This window comes from Oncorhynchus clarkii, chromosome 7, assembly GCF_045791955.1.
Source record: "Oncorhynchus clarkii lewisi isolate Uvic-CL-2024 chromosome 7, UVic_Ocla_1.0, whole genome shotgun sequence".
Lineage (NCBI taxonomy): Eukaryota > Metazoa > Chordata > Actinopteri > Salmoniformes > Salmonidae > Oncorhynchus > Oncorhynchus clarkii.
Genome location: NC_092153.1, coordinates 46,936,214 through 46,961,211, shown reverse-complemented (window position 1 = coordinate 46,961,211; position 24,998 = coordinate 46,936,214). Strand labels below are relative to the sequence as shown.

Sequence of the window (24,998 nt, the reverse complement as noted above, 5' to 3'; positions counted from 1 at the left end):
TTATTTTAATGGACAAAAAAACACTCATTGTCTTTCAAAAACAGGGACATTTCTAAGTGACCCCAAACCTTTGAACAGTACTGTATATATTATATTTGAGATTCTTCAAAGTAGTCAACAGCTTTGAACACTCTTAGCATTCTCTCAACCAGAATCACCTGGAATGCGTTTACAAGAGTCTTGAAGGAGTTCCCACATATACTGAGCACTTGTTGACTGCTTTTCAGGTCAGGTAATTGTGGAGGCCAGATCATCTGATGCAGCACTCCATCGCTCTCCTTCTTGGTCAAATAGCCCTTACACAGCCTGGAGGTGTGTTGGGTCATTGTCCTGTTGAAAAACAAATGACAGTCCCACTAAGCCCAAACCGGATGGGATGGCGTATCGCTGCAGAATGTGGTGGCAGCCATGCTGGTTAAGTGTGCCTTGAATTCTAAATAAATCAGTGACAGTGTCATCAGCAATGCACCCCCACACCATCACACCTCCTCCTCCATGCTTCACGGTGGGAACCACACATGCAAAGATCATCCGTTCACCTACTCTGCGTCTCACAAAGACACAGCGGTTCGAACCAAAAAATCTAACATTTTGGACTCACCAAGCAATTCTCTTATTATTATTGGTGTCCTTTAGTTGTGGTTTCTTTGCAGCAATTCGACCATGAAGGCCTGATTCACGCAGTCTCCACTGAACAGTTGATGTTGAGATGTGTCTGTTACTGAAACTCTGTGAAGCATTTATTTGGGCATCAATTTCTGAGGCAGGTAACTCTAATGAACTTATCCTCTGCAGCAGAGGTAACTCTGGGTCTTCCTTTCCGGTGGCGGTCCTCATGAGAGCCAGTTTCATCATAGCGCTTGATGGTTTTTGCGAGTGCACTTGAAGAAACTTCCAAAGTTTGTGGGTGTGTGATATGGAGGTTGGAGACATGTTTATTTTGACAATATAAATAACAACTTCTATAAACAACGGCAACACTGCCATGTTGCACTGAGTCTTTCTGTTGGAAAACCACATTAATGTTCGACTTTCGGATGTTGCAGATGCACCTCCCCCGACTTAACTCCTCGACTTTCGTCTACAGTCGGTTGCTTTCGCCTCACCACTCAAACGAAACCCCTCTCTCTCTCACTCTCTTGGGAATGCACCTGCCCGACGTCACCAATGACAAGCCTGCGAGTGAGCGAACGGTCGAATGTTTCCTCAAACACACTCTAGATTTCCAGTGTAAGATACCTGTCAGTCTAGGTGCCGAGCACAAGGGAAAGCAAACTTGATCAGGAACACTTTGAACACGAAGGTAAGTCGACTCCCTAACTTTTAAATCATTGCAACAGTTTTGGAGGAAATCTTCAATAGTTGACAGAATTAAGATACTTGACAAATCAGACAGTATAACTGCACATTGACAGCACCAGGGGAGGACTTACTTTCGATATTCGCACATGTGCATTATATATATATTTTTAACTAATTTTAGTGTATTTTAAAGTTTGAGTGAGACTTTGACACTACCGCGTCTGCTGATTGTTGAAAATGAGCAAGTTGGCTACAAAATAATCACTGCGGTAAAGTGTTCGGTAACCTATGCGCGCTTCAAAGCACAAAAACCGTTGCGAGAACCCTCCATCTCTGTTGATGTAGGTAACCTATGTTCTGTAGGAATCCTTACACAAACTTTTCTCGATTGCTCTTGGTAGATTAACAGTCTGTCAAATGTTTTTGGGTTAGTCATTTAATACGCATTACTCACGCTCAGTTTCTGTGAGAATGAAGTTGAGCAAAAATAAACATCAAGCAATGTATCCTTGTCTAGTGTATTTCTTTCCATGGGTCTTGATGCTATCATGGTATTTAGAATGGATTGTTATTTGTGCGGAGGGATCTTGCTCATTTCAGCCACCGCCAGTCCTTGATGTGTGATATTTCACTTACATTTTTCTCCACACATACCACAATATTCGAATTATATATGACCATGTTTGCCACAGATATGAGTCACTCCTGTTTGCTAGTGCCACTTGTGATCTAGGAATGCTGCACCACAAGTCCACAACCCCAAATTGTGTAATTTGTTGTCCATGGTGCCAATCACCACACAGTACAGTACGTTTATACAGTATGTGATCTATAAATTAAAGATTTGTAGACACTGGCCCAGTTGTTTTTCAACATGTCTGTGCTGCCTACTGAGAGGAAATTTGCAGAAAGATGGTAAACTAATTATTTTGGTGAGGTTGAATTCCTTGTACCCAGTGGTGTCTGGAGAAATTAAGATACTAAAATGTTTCCCAAACAGCACGCCAGGCGAAGGAAAGGTTCCCTGTGTGAAATATGATTTGAGAAACAGTGACATGAACTCTGAAAGACCTAAAAGACTAAATCCCATATTGGGCCAACTTAAGATGTATTGTGCAGGTAGATGAGTATTAGGCATACTATTGAAATTGATAAATGAGGCCGTCACCTGAGTCAGAAATTCACAAGTTTCAGATTTTTCTTTTTTTTCTTGACAACAACATTGGATGTTTTAAGTCCACAACAATGGGGTCTGGGAAAAGTCCACTTTTGAGGTCTGGGAAAAATCTAAGAAATTAGGATTTGTGAGTGTAGTTACCCTTTAATTCAAGTGGCAGCCACCTAACACTGTTTGGTTAGCGGTGTTTCTGTAGTGTACATGAGATGGAGTTTGCAAAACAGATGGACACTGGGTTGATGCAAGGTATCATGATATCATTCTACCAGGTAGGCATAGGCTACTTTGTAGCTAGTTAACGTTTAATTGAGAAGGTTTCTGGGAAAGCCTTTCCATCTACGGGTCAAAAGACAGTACGGCCTATCATTAGCATCACTATATTTTCTCTGTTCCTTAATTGTTTGAAACCTGGATGTTTTACTTTATATTATGAGGCATGTCTTACTGTCATATCTGCAATGCTCTTTTAGTGAGAGATGTAACGACAATATTTGAAAACAGTGATTAGTAAAGCCAATGAGAGCTCGCCAGAGGAGAAGCCAGTGAGATGATAATGTTGTATCGTGTCACCCAGAATGTGTAGACTCTCGAGCAGGAGCAATGACTGCTACTAGTATGCGTTTGTAATTTGTGCCGTAGTGTCAAATCGTTACAGCTCTGACAAACTCTTTACACACAATGTTATTCAATTCCAAATGTGTTGGCTAGATATTTAAACTCTGCGAGACAGCGTGGGTTCCAGAATCCTCAAGACCCCGTGAAGAATGTTGTGGTGTGTGACCCTCCCCCCTGTCTGCGCCACATCATTTAGAGAGTACAGGAAAGAAGTTCCTCCTTTGCTGTCTTATCTGTTAGCCTTCGTTGATACCTAACCTGACCGTTTTTGTACTTGACCATACTACTTCATTGCCTTGCCAATGACTTGTTTGGCAAGACAACAAGTCGACTAAGGCAGAAACAGTGTGTCACCCAGGCTACATATTTTGTCAGATACAGTTTTTCATTATCTCTTTGACAGGCCACAATAGCACAGTAAAGGTAATCCTATACACAGTAGGAGACAGGAGAGGTGTGTCTGCTTGCTACTACCTTTGTGACAGCTGCTCAGTGAAGAGCTCCCTAACAAGGAAGCACAACAAATATGGCTAGCTACCCTCTATGGATCTGCTAGCGCACAATGTGTGAGCTTGTACATGTGATTTATAAGTAGGTTTAATTGACTCTGCTTTGATTCTCTCTCTCAAATTGTTAAGCTGCGGCTAAAGACTACTAATAACACTCTACACTAGCATAGCCAATAAGGCAAACTCTTTTTAAGAGGGTGAGTCATCTTTTTGAAGCGCAACTGTCTTTTTGTCCTTAATCTCTGGAAGGAGAGAGATGGTGGTAGAGCAGAGGTTCCTAAACTTTTTTCATGTAAAAAAGTGATACAATCAACGGGCAATGTTAACTTTTTTAATTGAGACTATGACAGTCTATTAGTAATCCGTTGGCCAGTACTTTTGACTATTTCAATCTGAAGGAAGTATGGGTATGAAGTGATTGAAATGCATCAGAAAGGTATTGGGAAGTTCAGAAGATCATTCAGGCAATCATTTTGTGTGATCTTCTGTGTGGAAAAGGACGTAATCATTTAATGAAGATCTTTTCCCCCCCCACTCTGATTTAGTTAGTGTCTGGTCTTGTCCACCTTGTTATAATGAGTCGTGCGCAGCTTGTGGGCATTGTATGACAGACTGTGTGTTTTATAATCCTGTTTGCCACCCTAACACAGACCTTTTGTTGTCTGCTCTGTTGTGGTTTAGGCTACATGACGATGATGTATTATTTCTTCATTTTGACCAGAACTGCTCCCAGGCATGGCTCTCAGCACATCACACACAGTGAGAGTGAGTGGAAGAGAAACACGGGTAATTGGGCTGAATCTACAACACGCTCCCATACTCCATTATTTATCCCAGCAGTTAGAGAGGTGATGAGATAGCTTCTTTTTTTTCTTTTTACACTTTCTGCTACTTATAGTGAAACTCTCGAAACACGTTCTCACTGTCACCCAGCTTGGATGACAGCAGTCTAGTAGCACCCAATGTTGCCTTCTTACATCATTTAGCATCTTTCTCAGCACCATGCTTGTCTCCATCCCACCCTCTGGTGTATTGTTTGTCGGTCTACCTCAGTCCCCACTGTGCTCTCTGTTGTCTGGCCATTGCACGAGGCTGTCTGCGGCTTGTGGTAATCAAGACCGTGTCGACTGTGAGCAAAGCAGAAATGGATACCTTAATGCAGAGAGAGAGGCGCCTACACGACCACACGCACTAATGAGCAGCATTCCTGTTATACTGAGTGTGAATGAGCAGGTTTAAGGCATGCAGCAGGAACTAGATTTTTATATTTTTTACATTAAATGCATTATGTGGGTGGAATGCTGTAACAACACAGAATAGAACAAATAATAAAAGTCCCATGATGGTAGTGACTTCCCATTACTACTTATTTTATTAACCATTTATTCCCATTCATTTCCTTTTAATAAAATATTTATTTTATTTGACTTTATTTCATTATAAATAATCTACTACCTATGCTGTCTGACAAAATCACAATTTTAGTAGTTATTTCAAGTAAATAAGGCATACTTTTATCAATCACTTAGATAATGTATTTTCAGGTAGAGATACCTCGCAAGTGACTGCTTTCTATCCCTCTCGTGCGTTCTCTCTTCTCTCGGTTAAAGGGGTCTCCGTGTCCGCTCAACACAGGTCGGACGTGCAATGGATTATGGTCATTGTAGTTAGTTTAGCACTGGAAATGTGGTAATTATGTAGAATGTTGGCTTGTTGGAAACTTCAACTCCCTACTACATAGCACAGCTTGATCTGATTTATCTCTTCAGAAACGGAGCATCGAGTTCAGAGGGGGAAAAAACAGAATGAAATGTAATTCAAATAATTGAACCTACGTCGGTCAATTAGTTGTTTAAAAAACGAAAAATTACCATTTGAACCCATAGCCACAGGCAAAAGGCTTAAGGCCGTCGCTCAAAAATTATAATGGCAACAATTTAGTGTAACCCTTTATGTATTACAAGGACATTGTGTAAGTGTTTGTATTGATTTGAGAGTCTGGTAAGTACGGTGGGGAAAGTGAATGCGAAAGCACTCCATGACCACAGACACGCTGCTCTGACCTTGAACTTGTTATTCCACCCCTCTCCCTCTGACTTTGTCTGTCTGTCTGGTTGGAATGTCTCATTGACCTGTGTGTGTTGGTGTCTGCCCATGTGCGCTCTAGGCTGTGTCTGCTGTCATGACCTCTGTCAGTGTGTGTGTGGTGTAGGTAGAGTGATGCATTATCATCTGATGGACCGGAAAGGAAGGTTTTCATTTACTCAGTATAGTCTCTACTGTAGAATTACAAACTTCCTCACACTCAAAGTTATAAGGGGTGTTAAAGTGATATGCAAAACTGTGGAAATGGGTTTACATATTATATTACAGTGTGTTGTAAGACAGGTCCAGATAGAATCAAAAGCCCAAAATGCTAGTAACACTATCAAATCTAGTCCAATCAAATCATCTTAATACTTTCTTGCCACAGCAGTAGTCACCATTAAAGAGAGCATGTCATGGTAGTTTTTATTTATTTTGTTTGTCAAAGCTTAGGTGAAAGTGGAACACATTAGGGAATGGTCATATTCCAAGTTGATCACAAACGTGTCCTTAAATATTCACTAATCATTGTAACCCCCTCCTCAAATGCCTTGTTTGGGCGGAGGAGCTCAATAGTTTAGTGTCGTAGGTGCAATTGTGCATGAGTATGGCTGTGAAATTGCAGATTAAGGCCCCATCAAAATATGCTGACAAGGTACAAATCTGTCGTTCTGCCCCTGAACAGGCAGTTAACCCACTGTTCCTAGGCCGTCATTGAAAATAAGAATTTGTTCTTAACTGACTTGCCTAGTAAAATAAAGGTAAAATTAAATGTTGATGTAGCCTATACCTTGTTTGTGGTGAACCGTACGACTGTAACAGGAGCAAACATAACCATTTGCAAAGTAAATCTTCTTTTTTGCGACTTGACTACACACGGGCTTTAGAATAGATAATGGGACCTGTCACGCTGAGTGATGGGTTTTCAAAAGCAGAATGTGGCTCCTGTCGCAATTTTCTACTCATATTAAAGTATATACAGTGCTTTCGGGAAAGTATTCAGAACCCTTGACATTTTCCACGTTTTGTTACATTAGCCTTATTCTAAAATTGATTAAATTGTTTGTTTCCCTCATCAATCTACACACAATATCCCATAATGACAGCAAAAACACATTTTTAGAAATGTTAACAAATGTATAAAAAAATTCAAAATAAATATAAAATGTACATAAGTATCCAGACCCTCTACTCAGTACTTTGTTGAAGTACCTTTGGCCGCAATTACAGCCTCAAGTTTTTGGGGTATGACGCTAAGTTTGGCACATCTGTATTTGGGGAGTTTCTCACATTCCTCTCTGCAGATCCTCTTAAGGTCTGTCAGGTTGGATGGGGAGTGTCGCTACACAGCTATTTTTAGGTCTCTCAAAAGATGTTCGGGTTCAAATCCGGGCTCTGGCTGGGCCACTCAAGGACATTCAGAGACTTGTCCCGAAGCCTCTCCTGCGTTGTCTTGGCTGTGTGCTTAGGGTCGCTGTCCTATTGGAAGCTGAACCTCCTGAAAACTCTGGAGCAGGTTTTCATCAAGTATCTCTCTGTACTTTGCTCCGTTCAACTTGCCCTCGATCCTGACTAGTCTCCCAGTCCCTGCAGCTGAAAAACATCTCCATAACATGATGCTGGTATCACAATGCTTCAGTCATTTTTTAAATATTTTTTACATTTAACCTTTATTTAACTAGACAAGTCAGTTAAGAACAAATTCTTATTTACAATGAAGGCCTACCCCGGCCAAACCTGGACGACGCTGGGCCAATTGTGTGCCGCCCTATTGGAATCCCAATCACAGCCGGATGTGATACAGCCTGGATTCGAACCAGGGACTGTAGGGATGCCTCTTGCACTGAGATGCAGTGCCTTAGACCGCTGCGCCTCTCGGGAGCCCAACCACCCTAGGGATGGTTCCATCAGACCAGAGAATCTTGTTTCTCATGGTCAGAGTCTAAGCAGGCTGTCATGTGCCTTTTTACTGAGGAGTGGCTTCCGTCTGGCCACTCTACCATAAAGGCCTGAGTGGTGGAATGCTGCAGAGATGGTTGTCCTTCTGGAAGGTTCTCCCAACTCCACAGAGGAACTCTGGACCTGACCAAGGCCCTTCTCCCCCGGTTGCTCAGTTTGGCTAGCGGCCAGCTCTGAGAAGAGTCTTGGTGGTTCCTAACTGCTTCCATTTAAAATGATGGAAGTCACTGTGTTCTTGGGGATGCTGAAGAAAAATTGGTACCCTTCCCCATATGTGTCTCGACACAATCCTGTCTCGGCTCTCTATGGACAATACTTATGTAAATAAAGTATTTCTGTTTATTTCTAATAGATTTGGGGGGGAAAAAAACGTTTTTGCTTTGTAATTATGGGGTATTGTGTGTAGATTGATGAGGGGGAAAAAATATTTAAACCATTTTAGTATAAGGCTGTAACGTAACAAAATGTGATTAAGTCAAGGGGTCTGAATACATTCTGAATGCAATATACATAAATGTGCCAATGACATAAAAATAATTTCTGTTTTGTGAGGGAAAGTGCAAATTCTAGAGTTAGAACGAAAATATGTGTCGCAGCTGTCTCAAACGCCAGAAGTACCAAAAGACTGTCTGTTCAGGAAAGCACTGAGAGTCTGGCGAGACGAGGCCTATTCAGGGACCCAGAGACAGATGACCGCCCGCCAGATATAGGAATTCAACTGCTACAAGCATCGTTTTTGGTGCAACCTCGACTAGAAGTGACAACTAAAGTGATCACAGTTTTTGGGTGGAATGGTCCGTTTTAATTGTTTCATTAGTCCGTTGTTGACGTTGTCCCAAAATGTTTTGCTTTGTCAGAAATCATCCCAGCATGATGTATTTTGCATCATATGATGCAGTGGTATATGTCTTCAACATAGTCAGCCCAGAGAAATACCAAAGTATTTGATGCAAGAACTGCAAACACCATGTGTGCCTCACAAAATACCTCATCCAACATCCAGGGGTCCATGTCCAGTTTGACATGGCACAGAAAGACAGCAGGACCGTTGCAGAGCAGACAGACCTCATGCAGTGATTTGATGAAGACTGTTAGCTGAAGCCAGAGTCTGGAAAGCACTCAACCTCAAGTAGATCTGAGACATCAACCATATAGTATGTGTGCTTCTTGATCAGAAGGTGTTTGCTTTGACACCTGGAAGGTGCTACCCAAGCTTCCAGAACTTTCAAATAAATCTGTTGCACAAATTGAACTACGAGGAACTAGTGTGGTGGATCAGCAACCACAAACTGAACTTACACCGGGAGAAGAAGAAACGGTCCGCTCGTTTGGCATGCAGACAAGAGGCACACACGTTGACAGTTGATTTCAGCTGTAGTGCTGAGACCCTAGAATGGAAATGATCTTCAATTCCACAGAGAAGTAAGAGGAAATAAGACGTAGTACTGAAACCAATGACGATGTAGACTCACAAAACACATATATTTACTTTTATAACGTTACATTCTTTGTTGTGTAATTATTTGAATAGAACATATTCTGTGTTCCTTTTCTTTACTGTTTATTTTGGTCATTATTTTTTTACTTACAATTTGATGTACTGTTAACATTGTTCCTGTTGTTGCTGTCTGAAACTGTATATCGGTATATGTTTTATGGGCTGTGATGTGTACACTGCAAAAGCAGTAACACAACTGCTATAGCCTTTTCACAATTCTCTAGGCCAACACTGGGGGGGGGGAAGCCCACACGTTTTCTGTTTTGAAAGTTGTGTAGTACACTTTATTTGTTTCATCCAGAAATGGCAACTACAAGTTCATTTACAATAGAGTCATAACATCCACTGAACATGGATGTTTCCAAATCTGGATTTTATTGGTCAAGTGAAAAGCAAAAGATTAAAAAAATAACTTTATGAACAGGTAACTGTGGGTGACAGGTCACATCTTGGCCCACTCTATACTTTAAATCAGTGGTTCCCAACCGGGGGTACTTGGCTTATCCACAGGGGGTACAGTGGATTCATGAGACCATAGGCTTACTGGTAAAATGCACATAATTCAGTTAGTGGTACAGTAACCGAAAAAGGTTGGGAACCACTGCTTTAGATAAATGAGTATTAGAACAAATCTTTAAGCTAAATTATTTATTTACAGTGTGTGTATGGCATACATTCTACTCTTCCATACAGCTCAATGGTAAAAGGGCCTGTTTCCACAACAATAATAAGGCTTTTGAAGTGTTAAGCAGATGAGACAATGCCTACAGTATTAATCCAAAGCCCTAAGTTGTCATAAATCATCATCACTCAAGTGTTCATCATCCTCCAAAACCCCAGTGGTGATAGACAGTAAGGCTATTGCATGTCTCATTTCAGTAATGGGCAGAGCAGATCATTTTTTCCTCATTTCAGAAAATTAAAAGAATTGCGCTCAGAAAGTTGACAATTCTGTCACAGGTACCCTCGTTGGCTGATGTGCAATAAACAGAGACACTCCCATGAACACCTGATGCTCCCGATACTCAACTAGTCTAAAAGGCCAGTTTTATTGCTTCTTTAATCAGAATAACATTTTTTCTGCTGTGCTAACATAATTGGAAAAGGGTTTTCTAATGATCAATTAACCTTTTAAAATGATGAACTTGGATTAGCTAACACAACATGCCATTGGAACACAGGAGTGATGGTTGCTGATAATGGGCCTCAGTACGTCTATGTAGATATTCCATTAAAAATCTGCGGGTTCCAGCTACAATAGTCATTTACAACATTAACAATGTCTGCACTGTATTTCTGATCCATTTGATGTTATTTTAATGGACAAAACATGTGCTTTTCTTTCAAAAACAAGGACATTTCTAAGTGACCCTAAACTTTTGAACGGTAGTGTATATACTAAAATGCACAAGCACAACTGATCAAAGAATTAGCAGATAACACACATCAGACACTCATTTTACAAGTCAAATAATACCAGGGCATATCAAATCATAGGTACATACACATGGCATGCCCCCCACCCCACATAGCTGCAACCATATCCACTCACCACTCCCTCTCTCACCACATAGCCATACCTCCACCCCCCCCCCCCCCCCCCCCCCCCTCCCCCCAAATCACCATTGAACCATTGTGTGGACCTCATCGACAGCCAATCCGATGAGACGCTCGTGGAACAATGACGTTTGAAGTAGGCCTCACCATTTCTCTGAGCCAATTAAAGTTTCCGGAGTCCAGAAGACAATCGTGTATTCACCCTTGGCAATTTTCTTACCCTTCTTCTCACTTTGACCTGTGTATGTGCCTGCTATTCCTTCAGAATACAAACCTGATCGTTGATTATTGTGAAACTACTATTACCATCCATTTATCCACTTTCAATAAATCACAGACTGTTGGCCACACTTGATACACTACACTTTTACCATAGCCTGTAGGTAAACTCACCAACATGTCTCTTTTCTTTGAGAGTGTTCAAGCAGAAGAGGGAGGGTTCTTGAAATGTAACAGCCAATCAAAATCTTGCATCTGGGAGCCAGTGGACCATTCAATACAGAATTCTCCAAACAACAGTGTGATTTTGGAGGTATGGCAAAATGAGACTATCCCCCACCCTACCTAATTTATGCTTGCTCTAGTTGTGTGTAAGGACATATGGTTATCTTGCACAAGCAGCTGCCATATAGTTTAACCATATTAACACAAAGAGATGACGTATTAACAGACATAGAGTAGTAAATTACACTGACGCCCTTTTTTTCCAAAGTCAAAATGGCAATTTCAGTCACAATGAGCAATAACTTCAGTAGAAAACATTATTCTTTGAGTTGACACACACAGTAGCTATTATCTAATCCAGGCTGACGTAGGTTCAGGTTGATTATTGCGTGGAGGCTGTTTGCTTAACTGTAATTGCTAGGGCTGGGCCTGGCCCTGCTCAATAGACCCTCCTTGTCCTCTGGTTGGAGACGTTTCTCCCCCCCCCCCCCATCTCTCCTCTCTCTCACATCTCAGGTTCCAGTCACTCTGGCCATCTAGGTCTAAGTAGAACTTTGTCAACAGCACAGAGAGCCTTTTACCGCTCAGAGGACACAGTCTTCGCTGCTCAGTCTTGGAGTCAGAGTGACAAAATGCTGTTTGAACTGAATTGAGCTTGGCCTGGAATAGCCTGGGTTCTAATCTCATAATCCTGGTGCTAGAGGAATCCCACTGCTTGGGAAATGGTTTGTGTAAGATTGATTCTTAGCATTGTGCACCAGCTGTGTTTGTCATATTTCCCGGGTGAGTGAACATTTGGTTGTGGTGGGGCCTGTGTACTCTACACACTCACTGTGAACTCAGACAGATTGACGGATCCATATTCTGTTGTTGAACAGAGAATTCACATCAAGGCACTTTGATTAATGGACAGGCCAACACAGACCCTGAGCCAGCCCAGCAGCAGACAGTGTCCAGTATGAGAGAGAGCGTGTTTGGTAGAGCGATGAAAAAGAAGATGAGACTGTTTATTCGTCTACAGTAAACAGACCATCAGGTCAGCTGTTTGGGTCCACCCATTTTGTCCTAAAACAGCCTGCTGTATGTGTGGTCAGAGAGGTTTCCCACAAATCTTAGCATGGCATCCACAGGGCATGATTGGAGAACCAGGAAAACCTGTCACATCTGTAAAATTAGAACAGCAAGGGGTTTGAACAGGTGTATAAACATTTGGTTTTGAATAATAAAATGTACAATGCAGCCGTTTTTATCTCAATATCACAATTTCTGGGTAACAATGAATGACTTTACTGTTTTAAATTATTTCATAGCAAAATGCAATTTCTCAAGCAAGAATTTTGCTCGGACAGTCTGGGAGTGGTCTGAGAGAGGGGCCTAATTGGAGGAGCCTAATGGGAGGGATGTGTAACCTTAACTAGATGTTATTGGCAGAGAGCAGGGCTAACTCTCTTTTGTTATTGGTTTATTAAATGATATGTCCAAAAACCTCACCCAGCCAAACAAGCTGAAATTTCAGCCGGTGTTTTCAAACAGCTCTTACACTAAAGGGGCATTATCATACTGTTCACCATTTCACAGTATTTTTCCAACCTCAGTAACTTACAGTAACTGGAGAGAGTGGAAGGTTGGTGCTCAGTGGGTAAGAGGGCTGTTTACAGTAACTGGAGAGAGTGGAAGGTTGGTGCTCAGTGGGTGAGAGGGCTGTTTACAGTAAGTGGAGAGAGTGGAAGGTTGGTGCTCAGTGGGTGAGAGGGCTGTTTACAGTAAGTGGAGAGAGTGGAAGGTTGGTGCTCAGTGGGTGAGAGGGCTGTTTACAGTAAATGGAGAGAGGGAGGGGTTGTCCAGACTGTTTTCACAGTCTTGCTTTGACCAGCAGATGACAGTTATGATAAGAAAATAGTTAGGAGCTGAACATGACAGTATGCCAGTAGAGGGGAGGACAGTAGCAGGTGACCCAACTGGTTTGTCATAGGGATGTGCACTGTTATTCACATTTTTGAACAAACGTTAGTATTCAAATAGTTTTGTTAGTATTAATTTTTGCGAGCTAAGAAAATATATAGGCCTATTTTGACCTGATTTTAACCCTGAAAAGTATATTTCTAAATGAAATTAAAATATGCTTGTGACATACAAGGATTTACCATGACATTTCAAATAATGTGGGGGCACAATACATGATTGTGCCCCCATAAAAAGACATGTAGCCTTCACACGTGTATCTTGTTGTTTTGTTTGGCCAGTCAAAGTGGCAAAGAGAGGCTCAATGTGTATGTAGCAAGTGGAGTGAGAGTTCACTAATGCAATATAACATTTAGCGAAATGAGAAGGAGTAGTCTACAACGAGCTGTTCTTTTAACAGAATGGGGTTGGGGAGAAAGTGCAGCATGTGGCCTCAAGCTACTCTTAGCTGTAGCAGAGTTGTCTGCTAGCCCCGTATAACCTCCGCAGCTGCAGCAATATAGTGCCAGCCTCTCCCTCACGCAGCAGTGCTCAGGCTAAAAACTACAGTACCAGTCAAAAGCTTGGACACACCTACTCATTCAAGGGTTTTTCTTTATTTTGACTATTTTCTACGTTGTCAACACTATGAAATAACACATTGGAATCGTGTAGTAATAAGCAAAAAAGTGTTAAACAAATCAAAATATATTTGAGATTCTTCAAAGTAGTCGCCCTTTGCCTTGTTGACAGCTTTGGTAACAGAATGACACATTTTAGTCACTGTGAACTCTCATTATCCTCCCTCCTCATGAAGGACAACATTTGAAAATATCTTAAAGATATGTGGGGTTTTGGTAACAGAAAGACAAGACACTAGGTAATATTTCTTCAATTTACAGAAGGCAAATCATTTCTGCTAATCTAAATATAAATGTTGATAGTTGGCAGGGTTCTTCAACATTATTGTGCTTTAATGTATTTCTAATACTTTTTAAATACTTTTTCTGCAAGATGTTTCCTAAAACCTCTTTTCCATTTGTGTGACCAGAAATCTAAGCTTAGTCCTAATTTTTAGGATGGAAAATGGTTGAAACATTTTACATATGGAAATTCCCTCAGCTGTTCACCTTTATAAACCTAGTTATCTGTATTCTCCTGGAACTCCTTATCAGCCTCAACTCATATATTTTTATTTGACATTTTATTTAACTAGGCAAGTCAGTAAATAACAAATTCTTATTTTCAAATGCGGCCTAGGAACAGGGGCAGAACGACATATTTTTACCTTGTCAGCTCGGAGATTTGATCTTGCAACGTTTCAGTCACTAGTCCAACACTCTAACCACTAGGCTACCTGCCGCCCCAAATATGGCATCCACAGTAGAGGGAAACGGCGCCCCACAGACATTGTAATTGTTATTGGGTTTTCTTTGTTTTCAGTAACTTTTTTTGTTAATGTAATATCGCAAATGGACGTGGCAGTTTCACCATGAAGGATTCCAGCTTTAAAGGGAATTTTCACAATTTTTCAACATCAAATTCATTATCTCCAGCCACCCTCCTAACATCAACATGTAAAAGTTGCAGGTACATGTATCTGTGCTTTTGTAGTCTAAAAGATGGAAGATAAGTGTTTCAGTGGACATCAGCCGGTGACATTGATAACATCTGGTGTGCATCATGTGACTTTAACCAACTATGAGCAGGCAAAGATTACTTTACTCATCCATGTATGTAGGTAGCAGCCAGGAGTCAACAGCTACTGAAACAATGCATGATGACATGATGGAAACGCACAGTCATTGCCATTGCCCCTGTCCCATACTGTAGATAGCAGATCAGCTGAAAGTAATGATGATTGAGCCAAACAGAAGCTCCCAGTCTAAACCTGCCAGTCCTGCTTGGGCAGAGCCCTGAGCTTAGTGCTGAGGCCACTGCCTCCCTCTCTAATGACATCTCTCTTGAATGCCAACCTTTCTATGAATGTACACTGGTCTGTGTTGTTCCACTGAATATTCCTTCCCTCAAGATATATACATTGAGAACACCTTCCTAATATTGAGTTGCACCCCCCTTTTTGCCCTAAGAACAGCCTCAATTTGTCGGGGCATGGACTCTAAAAGGTGTCAAGCTTTCCACAGGGATGCTGGCCAATGTTGACTCCAATACTTCCCATGGTTGAGTCAAGTTGGCTTGGTGTTCTATGGGTGGTAGACCATTCTTGATACACACAGGAAACTGTTGAGTGTGAAAAACCCAGCAGCGTTGCAGTTCTTGATACAGTCAAACCGGTGCACCTGGCACCTACTACCATACCCCGTTTAAATGCACTTACATCTTTTGTCTTGCCCATTCACCCGCTGAATAGCACACATACACAATCCATATCTGAATTGTCTCAATGATTAAAAATCTGTCCTTAACCTGTCTCCTCCCCTTCATCTATACCGATTTGAAGTCGATTTAAGTGACATCAATAAGGGATCATCACTTTCACCTGGGTTCACCTAGTCAGTCTGTCATGGAAAGAGCAGGTGTTCTTAATGTTTTGTAAACTCAGTGTATATTAACACGTACTGTACCTAAATGCGATATTTTAGTTTTATATTTATGGTTACTCTGGCCCTTTAATTTCAGCACAACAGCTAAATAGTTACTTGAGTGCCTAATCTAAATGGCACAGTTGAGGCCCTCTGGCTCCAAGTCATATTCCCTAAAGAAAACACACACACAGAGAAACCTATTCTACCCACAGCCTCTTCAAGTGGACGTCTCTGTGACTCCACTCTCGAGAGGTCTGAAGACTGTATATGTCGCTAATGTTTGATTTTCACTCCTGTCCACTAGCCTGCCTTTCAGTATGCTGCCCACCTCCGCTGTTTCCCTCCGTCTCTCTTTCCTCTCTCCTGTTATTTTTGCACACTCCCTCCCCGGCTGCTTGTGCACACTTTTTCCAGACTCTCTGGGGAGACAACAGATCTCTTTTGCAACGTTGTGTGCAAATGGCTGCCAGTCTACAAGAGAGCGCAAATGTATTTACTATGTCCATGGTATATATCAATGTTATGCAATGTACTGTAGCTGTTTCAGACCGCTGGCATCCAGTCTTTAGTTGCTTTTGGGCTTATTTCCAAGTCGACTCCAAAGTCTACTTCCGGAAGCAGGGATTCCCAATTTCCCATGCAACCATATCTTTTGTGTTTATCTACATGGGTAGCGCGTGGGCGGAGGAAGACAGTGGGAGAGTTTCACTCACAGCTGTTTCAGCCCTCTTGACCTCAGGCTATTAGGCTCGGGTGATATACTGTATACCGGGGTATTTCAAAATACCGATGGTATGATTTTCAATACGTGCTGCGTCACTGCTTATAACTCTAAGAAATCTAAGCAGTGTCAAATAACTTATATCCAGCTCAGGGCTCCAGCTATGCATTTGGTTTGCTAACTTGCTAGCTAAGTGGTTAGATGTCAAGCTTCTTGGTTACAGCCGATGCATTCAATCCCCTCCTGGCTCAAGATCCCCGCTGCCTATCATGTTTTGGGTGCACATTTGGTAATACTGTATACCCTGGTATGGTACAGAAACGGTATGAAAATCGGGATATCACCCAACCCTACTAACTACTATCCCTCAATGGGATCAGATTCACAGTTCACTTTAAGTCCCGGAGAGGGAGTGAGTGAGAGCAGTACCATTAGTTAACCTAATGAAACCAGAACCCGTTCTGACTTCAGACATGTACAATACCAGTAACTGTGAGCTGAATGCTCCTCAATGCCACAAGGTGTTCCAGTCTACATGACTAACCCAGATAATGACTGACATGCAATAATGTAAAAATGAGCATGAACACAAAGCAGTGTCTGAATGATTTATCTCTTTACACACAAGGACACGTGTACCACTACATTGGCAGTACATACTGTATGTTATGTTGCAGAGAAGTTAAAGGATAAGACCATATCATATCCTTAGCTAATACCACACTGTGCCAACACACAACGCTTTGATAAGAACAGCCACAGGACTTCTGAGTGGCTGGAGTCACGAGATGTCACATTAGTTGGGTTACGGGGGAGTAGTACTTCACTGAAATCACTATTTGTTAATCCACATGAGTATTGCCACAAACACTGAAAAGAGGAAAGTGGAGTAGCTACAACACAAAGCTCACAAGAAAACGTCTGTGTGGAAATTCTTGAGGGAATTCTGTAGGATTTCATGGCTGCTTGGGGAATTATGATGTAGGCTAATGCCGCCTCCCTCTTTGGCATGCTAACGTTAGCTATGTGACGAACTGTAGCTCTGCTGTTCAAATGTTTCGTTCTGAAGAAGCCTTTCTTATGTAAGAAGGTAGTTCACCATTCACTCACTTACCATTAGCCTTAGTGAAGAGGGGGAAATGGATACAGCTGCATGTTATTTTTGACGATATATCGTATAGTTTTGACGATCTCGCAATATTATTTTTGCGCTAGTTGTCTGCACCCTCTTATCTTTTTTTAATTGGGGTGGGGGGAAATCTACACTTTCAGCAGTTTTCTCATGGCTCTCTCTTGTCCCTCTGCAGCAGACAGGATGAGCAATATATTTGGGTAATGTAAAGCAGGAGCTGGCGCACACACAGAGAAATGTATTTAGTTTAGAGGTGCTGACTAACAGTGAATCAAATGTAAGCTATAAAAATAAAGAGTCGCATACTCATATATGGAGTACCAGTCAAAAGTTTGGGCACACCTACTCAGTCAAGGGTTTTTCTTTATTTTGACTATTTTCTACATTGTATAATAATAGTGAAGACATTGACTATGAACTAACACATATGGGAACATATAGTAACCAAAAAAAGTGTTAAACAAATCCAATATTTTAGATTCTTCAAAGTAGCCACCCTTTCCCTTCATGACAGCTTTGCACACTCTTGGCATTCTCTCAACCAGCTTCATGAGGAATGATTTTCCAACAGTCTTGAAGGAGTTCCCACATATGCTAAGCACTTGTTGGCTGCTTTTCCTTCACTCTGCGGTCCAACTCATCCCAAACATCTCAATTGGGTTGAGGTCAGGTGATTGTGGAGACCTGGTCATCTGATGCAGCACTCCATCACTCTCCATCTTGGTCAAATAGCCCTTACACAGCATGGAGGTATGTTGGGTCATTGTCCTTTTGAAAAACAAATGATAGTCCCATTAAGCACAAACCAGATGGGATGGTGTATCGCTGCAGAATGCTGTGGTAGCCATGCCGGTTAAGTGTGAATTCTAGAATTCTAAATAAAATCACAAAGCACCATCACACCTCCTCTTCCTCCATGCTTCACAGTGGGAAACACACATGCGGCAATCATCCGTTCACCTACTCTGTGTCTCACAAAGACACAGCGTTTGGAACCAAAAATCTCACATTTTGACTCATCAGACTGAAGGACAGATTTCCACCGGTCTAATGTCCATTGCTTGTGTTTCTTGGCCCTAGCAAGTCTCTTCTTATTATTGGTGCCCTTTTTAGTAGTGGTTTCTTTGCAACAATTTGACCATGAAGGCCTGATTTTACACAGTCTGTTGGAAAAAGCATTCCAGGTGAAGCTGGTGGCGAGAATGCCAAGAGTGTCCAAAGCTGTTATCAAGGCAAAGGGTGGCTGGCTCCTTTTGAAGAATCTAAAATAAAATATATTTTGATTTGTTTAACACTTTTTTTTTTGGTTACTACATGATTCCATATGTGTTATCGTAGTTTTGATGTCTTCAATATTATTCTACAATGTAGAAAATGGTACAAATAAAGAAAAACCCTTGACTGAGTAGGTGTGTCCTAACCATTGACTCGTACTGTATATAGTGTGCAACTCTCTTTATTTTTATAGAGCAATTTATTTGGAACATTGAAATCTCAATATATAGACAATCGTGCAAATTGCAATACATATTGTATCGGCACCTATCGTGATAGTATTATATCATGAGGTCCCTGACTATTCCCAGCCCTAATTAAACCTGTTGGGTTATGAAAGACATTGATTCCCCGAAATGACATGTAGGAACAAAAGGTGTCCTAATCCGGGAAACTGCTGTCACCTTTTCAAATTGTTGGTAGCAGTAAGCTGATGAGTGCGCAGTCTTACTGGACTTGCCAGTTCACATTTATCTAGCCAACGTCATGGATCCTTTGACAGTGAGTGCAGCCTTCATGAAAAAATGTGGTTTGTTTAGCTTTGAAGCTGTATGGGAAACATTGTCAGGCCTTTTGTGGTCTGTAAGATTGTGGAGTCCACAATCAGCATGCTGGCCACAATCTTTTGTGTTGCTGTGCTCTTTCCTCTATGCTCCTGGTCTTCGCTTTGGTAGAGGTTTTAGTCACTATATCGTCAAAACCGACCTCGTCCTTTCTGGGTTTCAATAAGGTTTTTGCAGGTGTAGGGATTTGGTTGGCCCTATGACCCAGGGAAGGACCCCTATGACTACATCTCAAAGGCGTGTCTAAGTCGGCCAACAAAAAACTATTGGCGGAGGGAAAGGAAAAGCCGGCGGATCAAATTTAGAGCACTCTCCCTCTCTGTGACTTAATGTGGCGTGTGTTTCTGATCCCAATGATTTTCTGTCTGATTCTTTCTTCTTCTCCCACTGTCTTATATTGCTCTCTCTCTCCAACTCTCTCACATAGTCCCTGGGACAGGAGAGGAATTTCTTCTTCTTCTGAGTCTTTCACAATGGTCTCTCTCCCCTCTGATGTCGCAATGTAGGGTGTTATTTTAGCAAGTGGGTACCTTCCACTTCCTCTGTATTTCCTGTCTCTTTGGTGGCCCACAGCTGTGCCTTTCGTGTTTTTAGGATATGTGTTGAGTGTTTGTTTGTGCAGTGCAGCCTTATGTCTTTCATAATTGTAACCCTGTCTGTGTATATTTTACAGGAGGCTGCTGACTGAGTGGTCACCATGGAGCCCTTCCTGCGCATCGCCTTTAATGCGTTTGATGTGGGGGTCCTGCCCCCCCCAACTAACGATCCCTTCTGTGCCATTAAGATGAAGGAGTCCCTCAGCACTGGTCAGTAGCACTACCCATAGAGTACTACCAAACTGTATATACACACACCTCTCACTCTCACCTTTTTCTCTCTCTCCCTGCCTTTCACATGTACACAACCACACTTTGTGACAAGCACATGTGTAATCTGTATGTAGTAGTGTAACTCATCTCCCTCTCTCTCTCCTCTCGCTCTCCAGAGCGAGGGAAGACCCTGGTCCAGAGGAAACCCACTATGTACCCAGCCTGGAAGTCCTGTTTCGACGCCCACATCTGCGAGGGCCGTGTCCTGCAGGTGATTCTGATGAAGACCACAGAGGAACCATTGGCCGAGGCCACGGTGGGCGTGTCCGTGCTGGCCGAGCGCTGTAAGAAGGGCAATGGCTGTGCTGAATTCTGGGTAGACCTGCAGCCTTCTGGGAAGGTTCAAATGGCCATCCAGTTCTTTACGCAGGACACAGACACAGCAGGTAGTAGCCCAAACATACATGCTCTCAATCTGACACTTACTGTATATCTCTCTGTCTCTCTCTGTACTCTCTAGCACTCATAAACACTGGTTAGACAGTAAACAGTGGCCTATAATGGTATATGGATAATCGTGCTGGAGGGGATGGCCGCCATTTTACGGGCTCCTGAACAATAGTTAAACATTTTTATTATTATAATTATTTCAATTTTTATATTTTTATCTCCCAAAATGTTGATCTTGTCTCATTGCTGCAACTCCCCAACTGGCTCGGGAGGCGAAGGTTGAGTTATGTGTCTTCCGAAACATGACCCACCAAGCTGCGCTTCTTAACACCCATCCGCTTAACGCGGAAGCCAGCCGCACCAATGTGTGGGAGGAAATAGTCTTTCAACTGACGACCAGGCGCCCGGCTCTCCACAGGGAGTCGCTAGAGCGCAGTAAGCCAAGTAAACCCCCCCCCCGGCCAAACCCTCCCCTAACCCGGACAACACTGGGCCAACAGTGCGCCGCCCTATGGGACTCCCAATCACCGTCTGTAGTGACGCCTCTAGCACTGCGCCACTCGGGAGGCCCCGGATAGTCATACTCAAAGCTGCTCCTGATCAATCGTGCTATTTTGTGTGTTTTTCTTTTGCGCTGCTCCTAACATGTTTCATATGATTGAAAAGAGCTTCTTGACATCAAAACAGAGATCAATAACCTTGATTTGGATAAGGACTTCTATTTCAACGAATCAGAGGGAAAGGACATAATGCTCATCCCAGAACGGGCACAAATCCCCGTCACTCGGAGGCGGCGGCGCTATAGATAAGCTGTAGACCACACTATTTACCCAGAGAGTTTTATTTTTTTATAGTTGTCTATTTACCACCACAAACCGATGCTGGCACGAAAACTGCACTCAACGAGCTGTATAAGGCCATAAGCAAACAAGAAAATGCTTACCCTGGACCCACTCCAATTCACATACCGCCCCAACAGATCCACAGATGACGCAATCTCTATTGCACTCCACACTGCCTTTTACCAACCTGGACAAAAGCAACACTTAGAATGTGGTTCATTGACTACAGCTCAGCATTCAACACCATAGTGCCCTCCAAGCGCATCACTAAGATAAGGATCCTGGGATTAAACACCTCCCTCTGTAATTGGATATTGGACTTTCTGACGGGACGCCCCCAGGTGGTGATGGTAGGCAACAGCGGTAGGCTTGACTGGCTGCATCACCGCAAGGCTCTACAGAGTGTAGTGCGTATACCTCAGTACATCACTGGGGCCGAGCTCTCTGCCATCCAGGATCTCTATACCAGGTGGCGTCAGAGGAAGGCCCTACAAATTGTCAAAGACTCCAGCCACCCAACTTAGTCTGTTCTCTCTGCGACCGCACGGCAAGTGGTCCTGGGGTGCCAAGTCTGGGACCAAAAGGCTCCTGAACAGCTTCTACCCCAAAGCCAATAAACTGCTGAACACTTAATCTGCTTTTCACCCCCTACCTACATATTAGCTCAATCACTCACCCAACTCCCTCAAACTCTAGTACACTGACTCAATAGGTACTCCTTACATATAGCCTCGTTATTGTTATTTTATTATGTTAATATTTTATTTCTATACATTTGTTAATTTTCTTACATTGCAACTGCATTGTTGGAAAAGGGCTCGTAAGTAAGCATTTCATGATAAAGTCTGCACTTGTTGTATTCGGCGCATGTGAGAAATATATTTGATTTGATTTAGAGAAATATGCTGCTGCACAAGTCTGCCAGGCCAGCTCGTCACATTGAGCTCAGCCTAGCCCAGAAGCCCTGCAGGCCCTGAAAGGGGTAGTGTATCTACAGCTGGCATATGACCCAGGCCTAGGGAGAGGCTGTATGTGGGAGTGTCCCAGTCAGGCTGAAACTGCTCTGGCTTGGCCCGGGCTAGGCTAGGCTGCAGCAGCATCCATCATATCCCCCTCTCTCTGCAGGTTTCCTGAAATGCAGCCCAGACTGTGGTATATTTAGGCCTGTGTGTCTGAGTAGCCCTCTCTGCCTGACTCTGTCACCAGCCTGTATCCAGAGTTGGCAGGCAGGAGCAACTCCTCTCTAAACATACACACCAGTCAATGGAATGAGATCTTTTTTCTTCTTCTCGATCTATTCATCTTCCCGTCTGTCTGTGTCCTCCCTCACTCTCTTTTGTGTCTTCTCACAGTCCTCATATCAGTTTTTATTTTCTTTGTTTACCTCTCTCACGCCGCTCTCATTTTCTTTTCATGACCTTTGACCCAGCCCCCTTGGCTTCCTCTAGCTGCATCCACATTTCCCAGAAGGTCGTCACGGTTTACACTGAAAGTCAAACAAGTGTGACCTCAGTCTGTAGATCTCTTTTCCTTAATCTATCCCAATTTGATGGTTGATGTTTTATAAATGGTATTTCTATAGCAAATAGATCATCTCTAACTCTGAGACTCAACTTATGCAGGTTTAGAATATAACAATGTAGATACAAGGTGCATGAATTTTTGCAATTCCATATATATATTTTTTTTACCAAGGTGCCATTTGTAACAACGTAACAACATTTCCATCACCAGTTTTCCACCATTTCATGATGATTTACCTGACACATGAAAAAAGTCACGACCAGGCTGATGGAAATGCCAACAGACAATTTGTTCGTTCGACATGGTGGGATCTTTTTGTCTCTGCAAAATGTATTATGCGAGAAATGGTGATTGGAAACCCCTTTTTATGTGCAAATATTGAAATAAAAACCATCATATTGGAGTAAACTTGGTCTGCCCACTATGACTCGGGAAACCATACAGTTTATTAGGCTACAGATGAAATAAGTTATGAAGAACTTTACAGGGTGGTGAAAGTGCAAGGCTTTGCTCCTTTACAATAAATATCGAAGGTGACATGATGATCGATGCTTGGCTGCCGTTTGACAGTAATAATATCACTGTTAACCATAATAATCTCATAATGTGGGTAGCCTCTACCCGCTGCAAGCTGATGATTTAAAGTGCACGTGCCAAAACCATTGTAGGCACATTTGCTATATAACGCAACAGTTGTTGTGACAAAACCATCGGTAGAGTTGAAAATGCCATGGAAACCCATTTAACTTTGTATTTTTCATTTGGTACATGGGATTTTAACAGCAAAGTTATTTTTATGTGTACTACATCAACAAGGACAGCCTTTTATACGCAAAAAGTCATTTTGATGGAAACACATTCTGGTTGAAAATGCGCATATAGTTTTATGCAGATTTGTTTATGTTTGCATGAAAATCTGTCGCAAATTGGATGGAATCCTAGCTACTGTAACAAAATGTCTCAATATCACCCACAGACACAATGGTATGACTGAGAACATAGAATCATTAGCTTGATAATTTTCATGTGTCCCCAGCAGCGTTTAAATCGACAGTGAAGATGCGCGAAGTGGAGGACGAGCCGAAGACACTGAACCGAAGGAGAGCCATTAAACAGCCCAAGGTGCACTTCATCAAGAACCATGAATTCACCGCCACCTTCTTCGGACAGCCCACCTTCTGCTCTGTCTGCAGGGAGTTTGTCTGGTGAGAGACGGAGAGTACCTATCCTAACACCACCATGACCAAATCAAACTGTATTGGGCACATACACATGGTTAGCAGATGTTAATGCGAGTGTAGCGAAATGCTTGTGCTTCTAGTTCTGACAGTGCAGTAATATCTAACAAGTAATCTAACAATTCCACAACAACTACCTAATACGCACAAATCGAAGTAAAGGGATAGAATAAGAATATGTACATATAAATGTGAGGATGAGCGATGACCGAGCAGCATAGGCAAGATGGTGTATAATACCATCCATACTGACCATGGAAAAAGAGCATGACTTTCTCACACGTCATTACTGCATCAAAGAGTGGGCTTTCAACCTGGTTGACTTGTGTAGTTGTTTGTTTTACACGCAAACGGTATTATGCCTTGGCCTAGCAGTAAACCAGAGTACAGAGAGAGTTGACTGATTACCCCAAAACCAGCCCCCATGGGGTATCTAAGTAGACCCATTAGCAGCCCTAATTGTTCCCTGACTGGAGTAGCCAGGCAAATAATAACAATAAGACTGGCTGGCACGACCTGTAATGTGAGCTCTGTAAGTCACTGTCTTGGGAAAACCCACAGGGTGTTCCAACAAGGTCAGCGGCTCAGCACAATCCCCAGGGCAGGGCTGTCCCCTTCCGACCAGAGAAGAAAACTGTTATTGGTTCCTAATGGCGACAGGTTGAGGAATGACCAATGTCCCTTTTGGCCTTAGAAGTGTGTGCGGACGGTGTTTGTGCAAAAGATGAATGAATGTCTCTCCTCTCTTTCATTCTGTTAAGCTACCGTTGTTTATTGTCACCATCAATACTTTTCATGAGGTTTTCTCACC

General features: G+C 42.4%; 1 protein-coding gene across 2 annotated transcripts in view; it reads left to right on the top strand.

The window, feature by feature from the left end:
• Nucleotides 1–1,166: 1,166 nt before the first annotated feature.
• LOC139413401 (protein kinase C delta type-like) overlaps nt 1,167–24,998 on the top strand; it is a 33,405-nt gene continuing 9,573 nt past the window's right edge. The window contains exons 1-4 of one of the 2 annotated variants that reach the window (XM_071160734.1): nt 1,167–1,303; nt 19,998–20,130; nt 20,310–20,579; nt 23,989–24,154. In XM_071160734.1, coding sequence (XP_071016835.1) covers nt 20,022–20,130; nt 20,310–20,579; nt 23,989–24,154 — 545 coding nt within the window. In that variant the 5' untranslated portion in view covers nt 1,167–1,303; nt 19,998–20,021. Of the gene's footprint in view, nt 1,304–19,997; nt 20,131–20,309; nt 20,580–23,985; nt 24,155–24,998 lie in introns of both variants that reach the window. The other variant, XM_071160733.1, reaches the window with a different exon arrangement.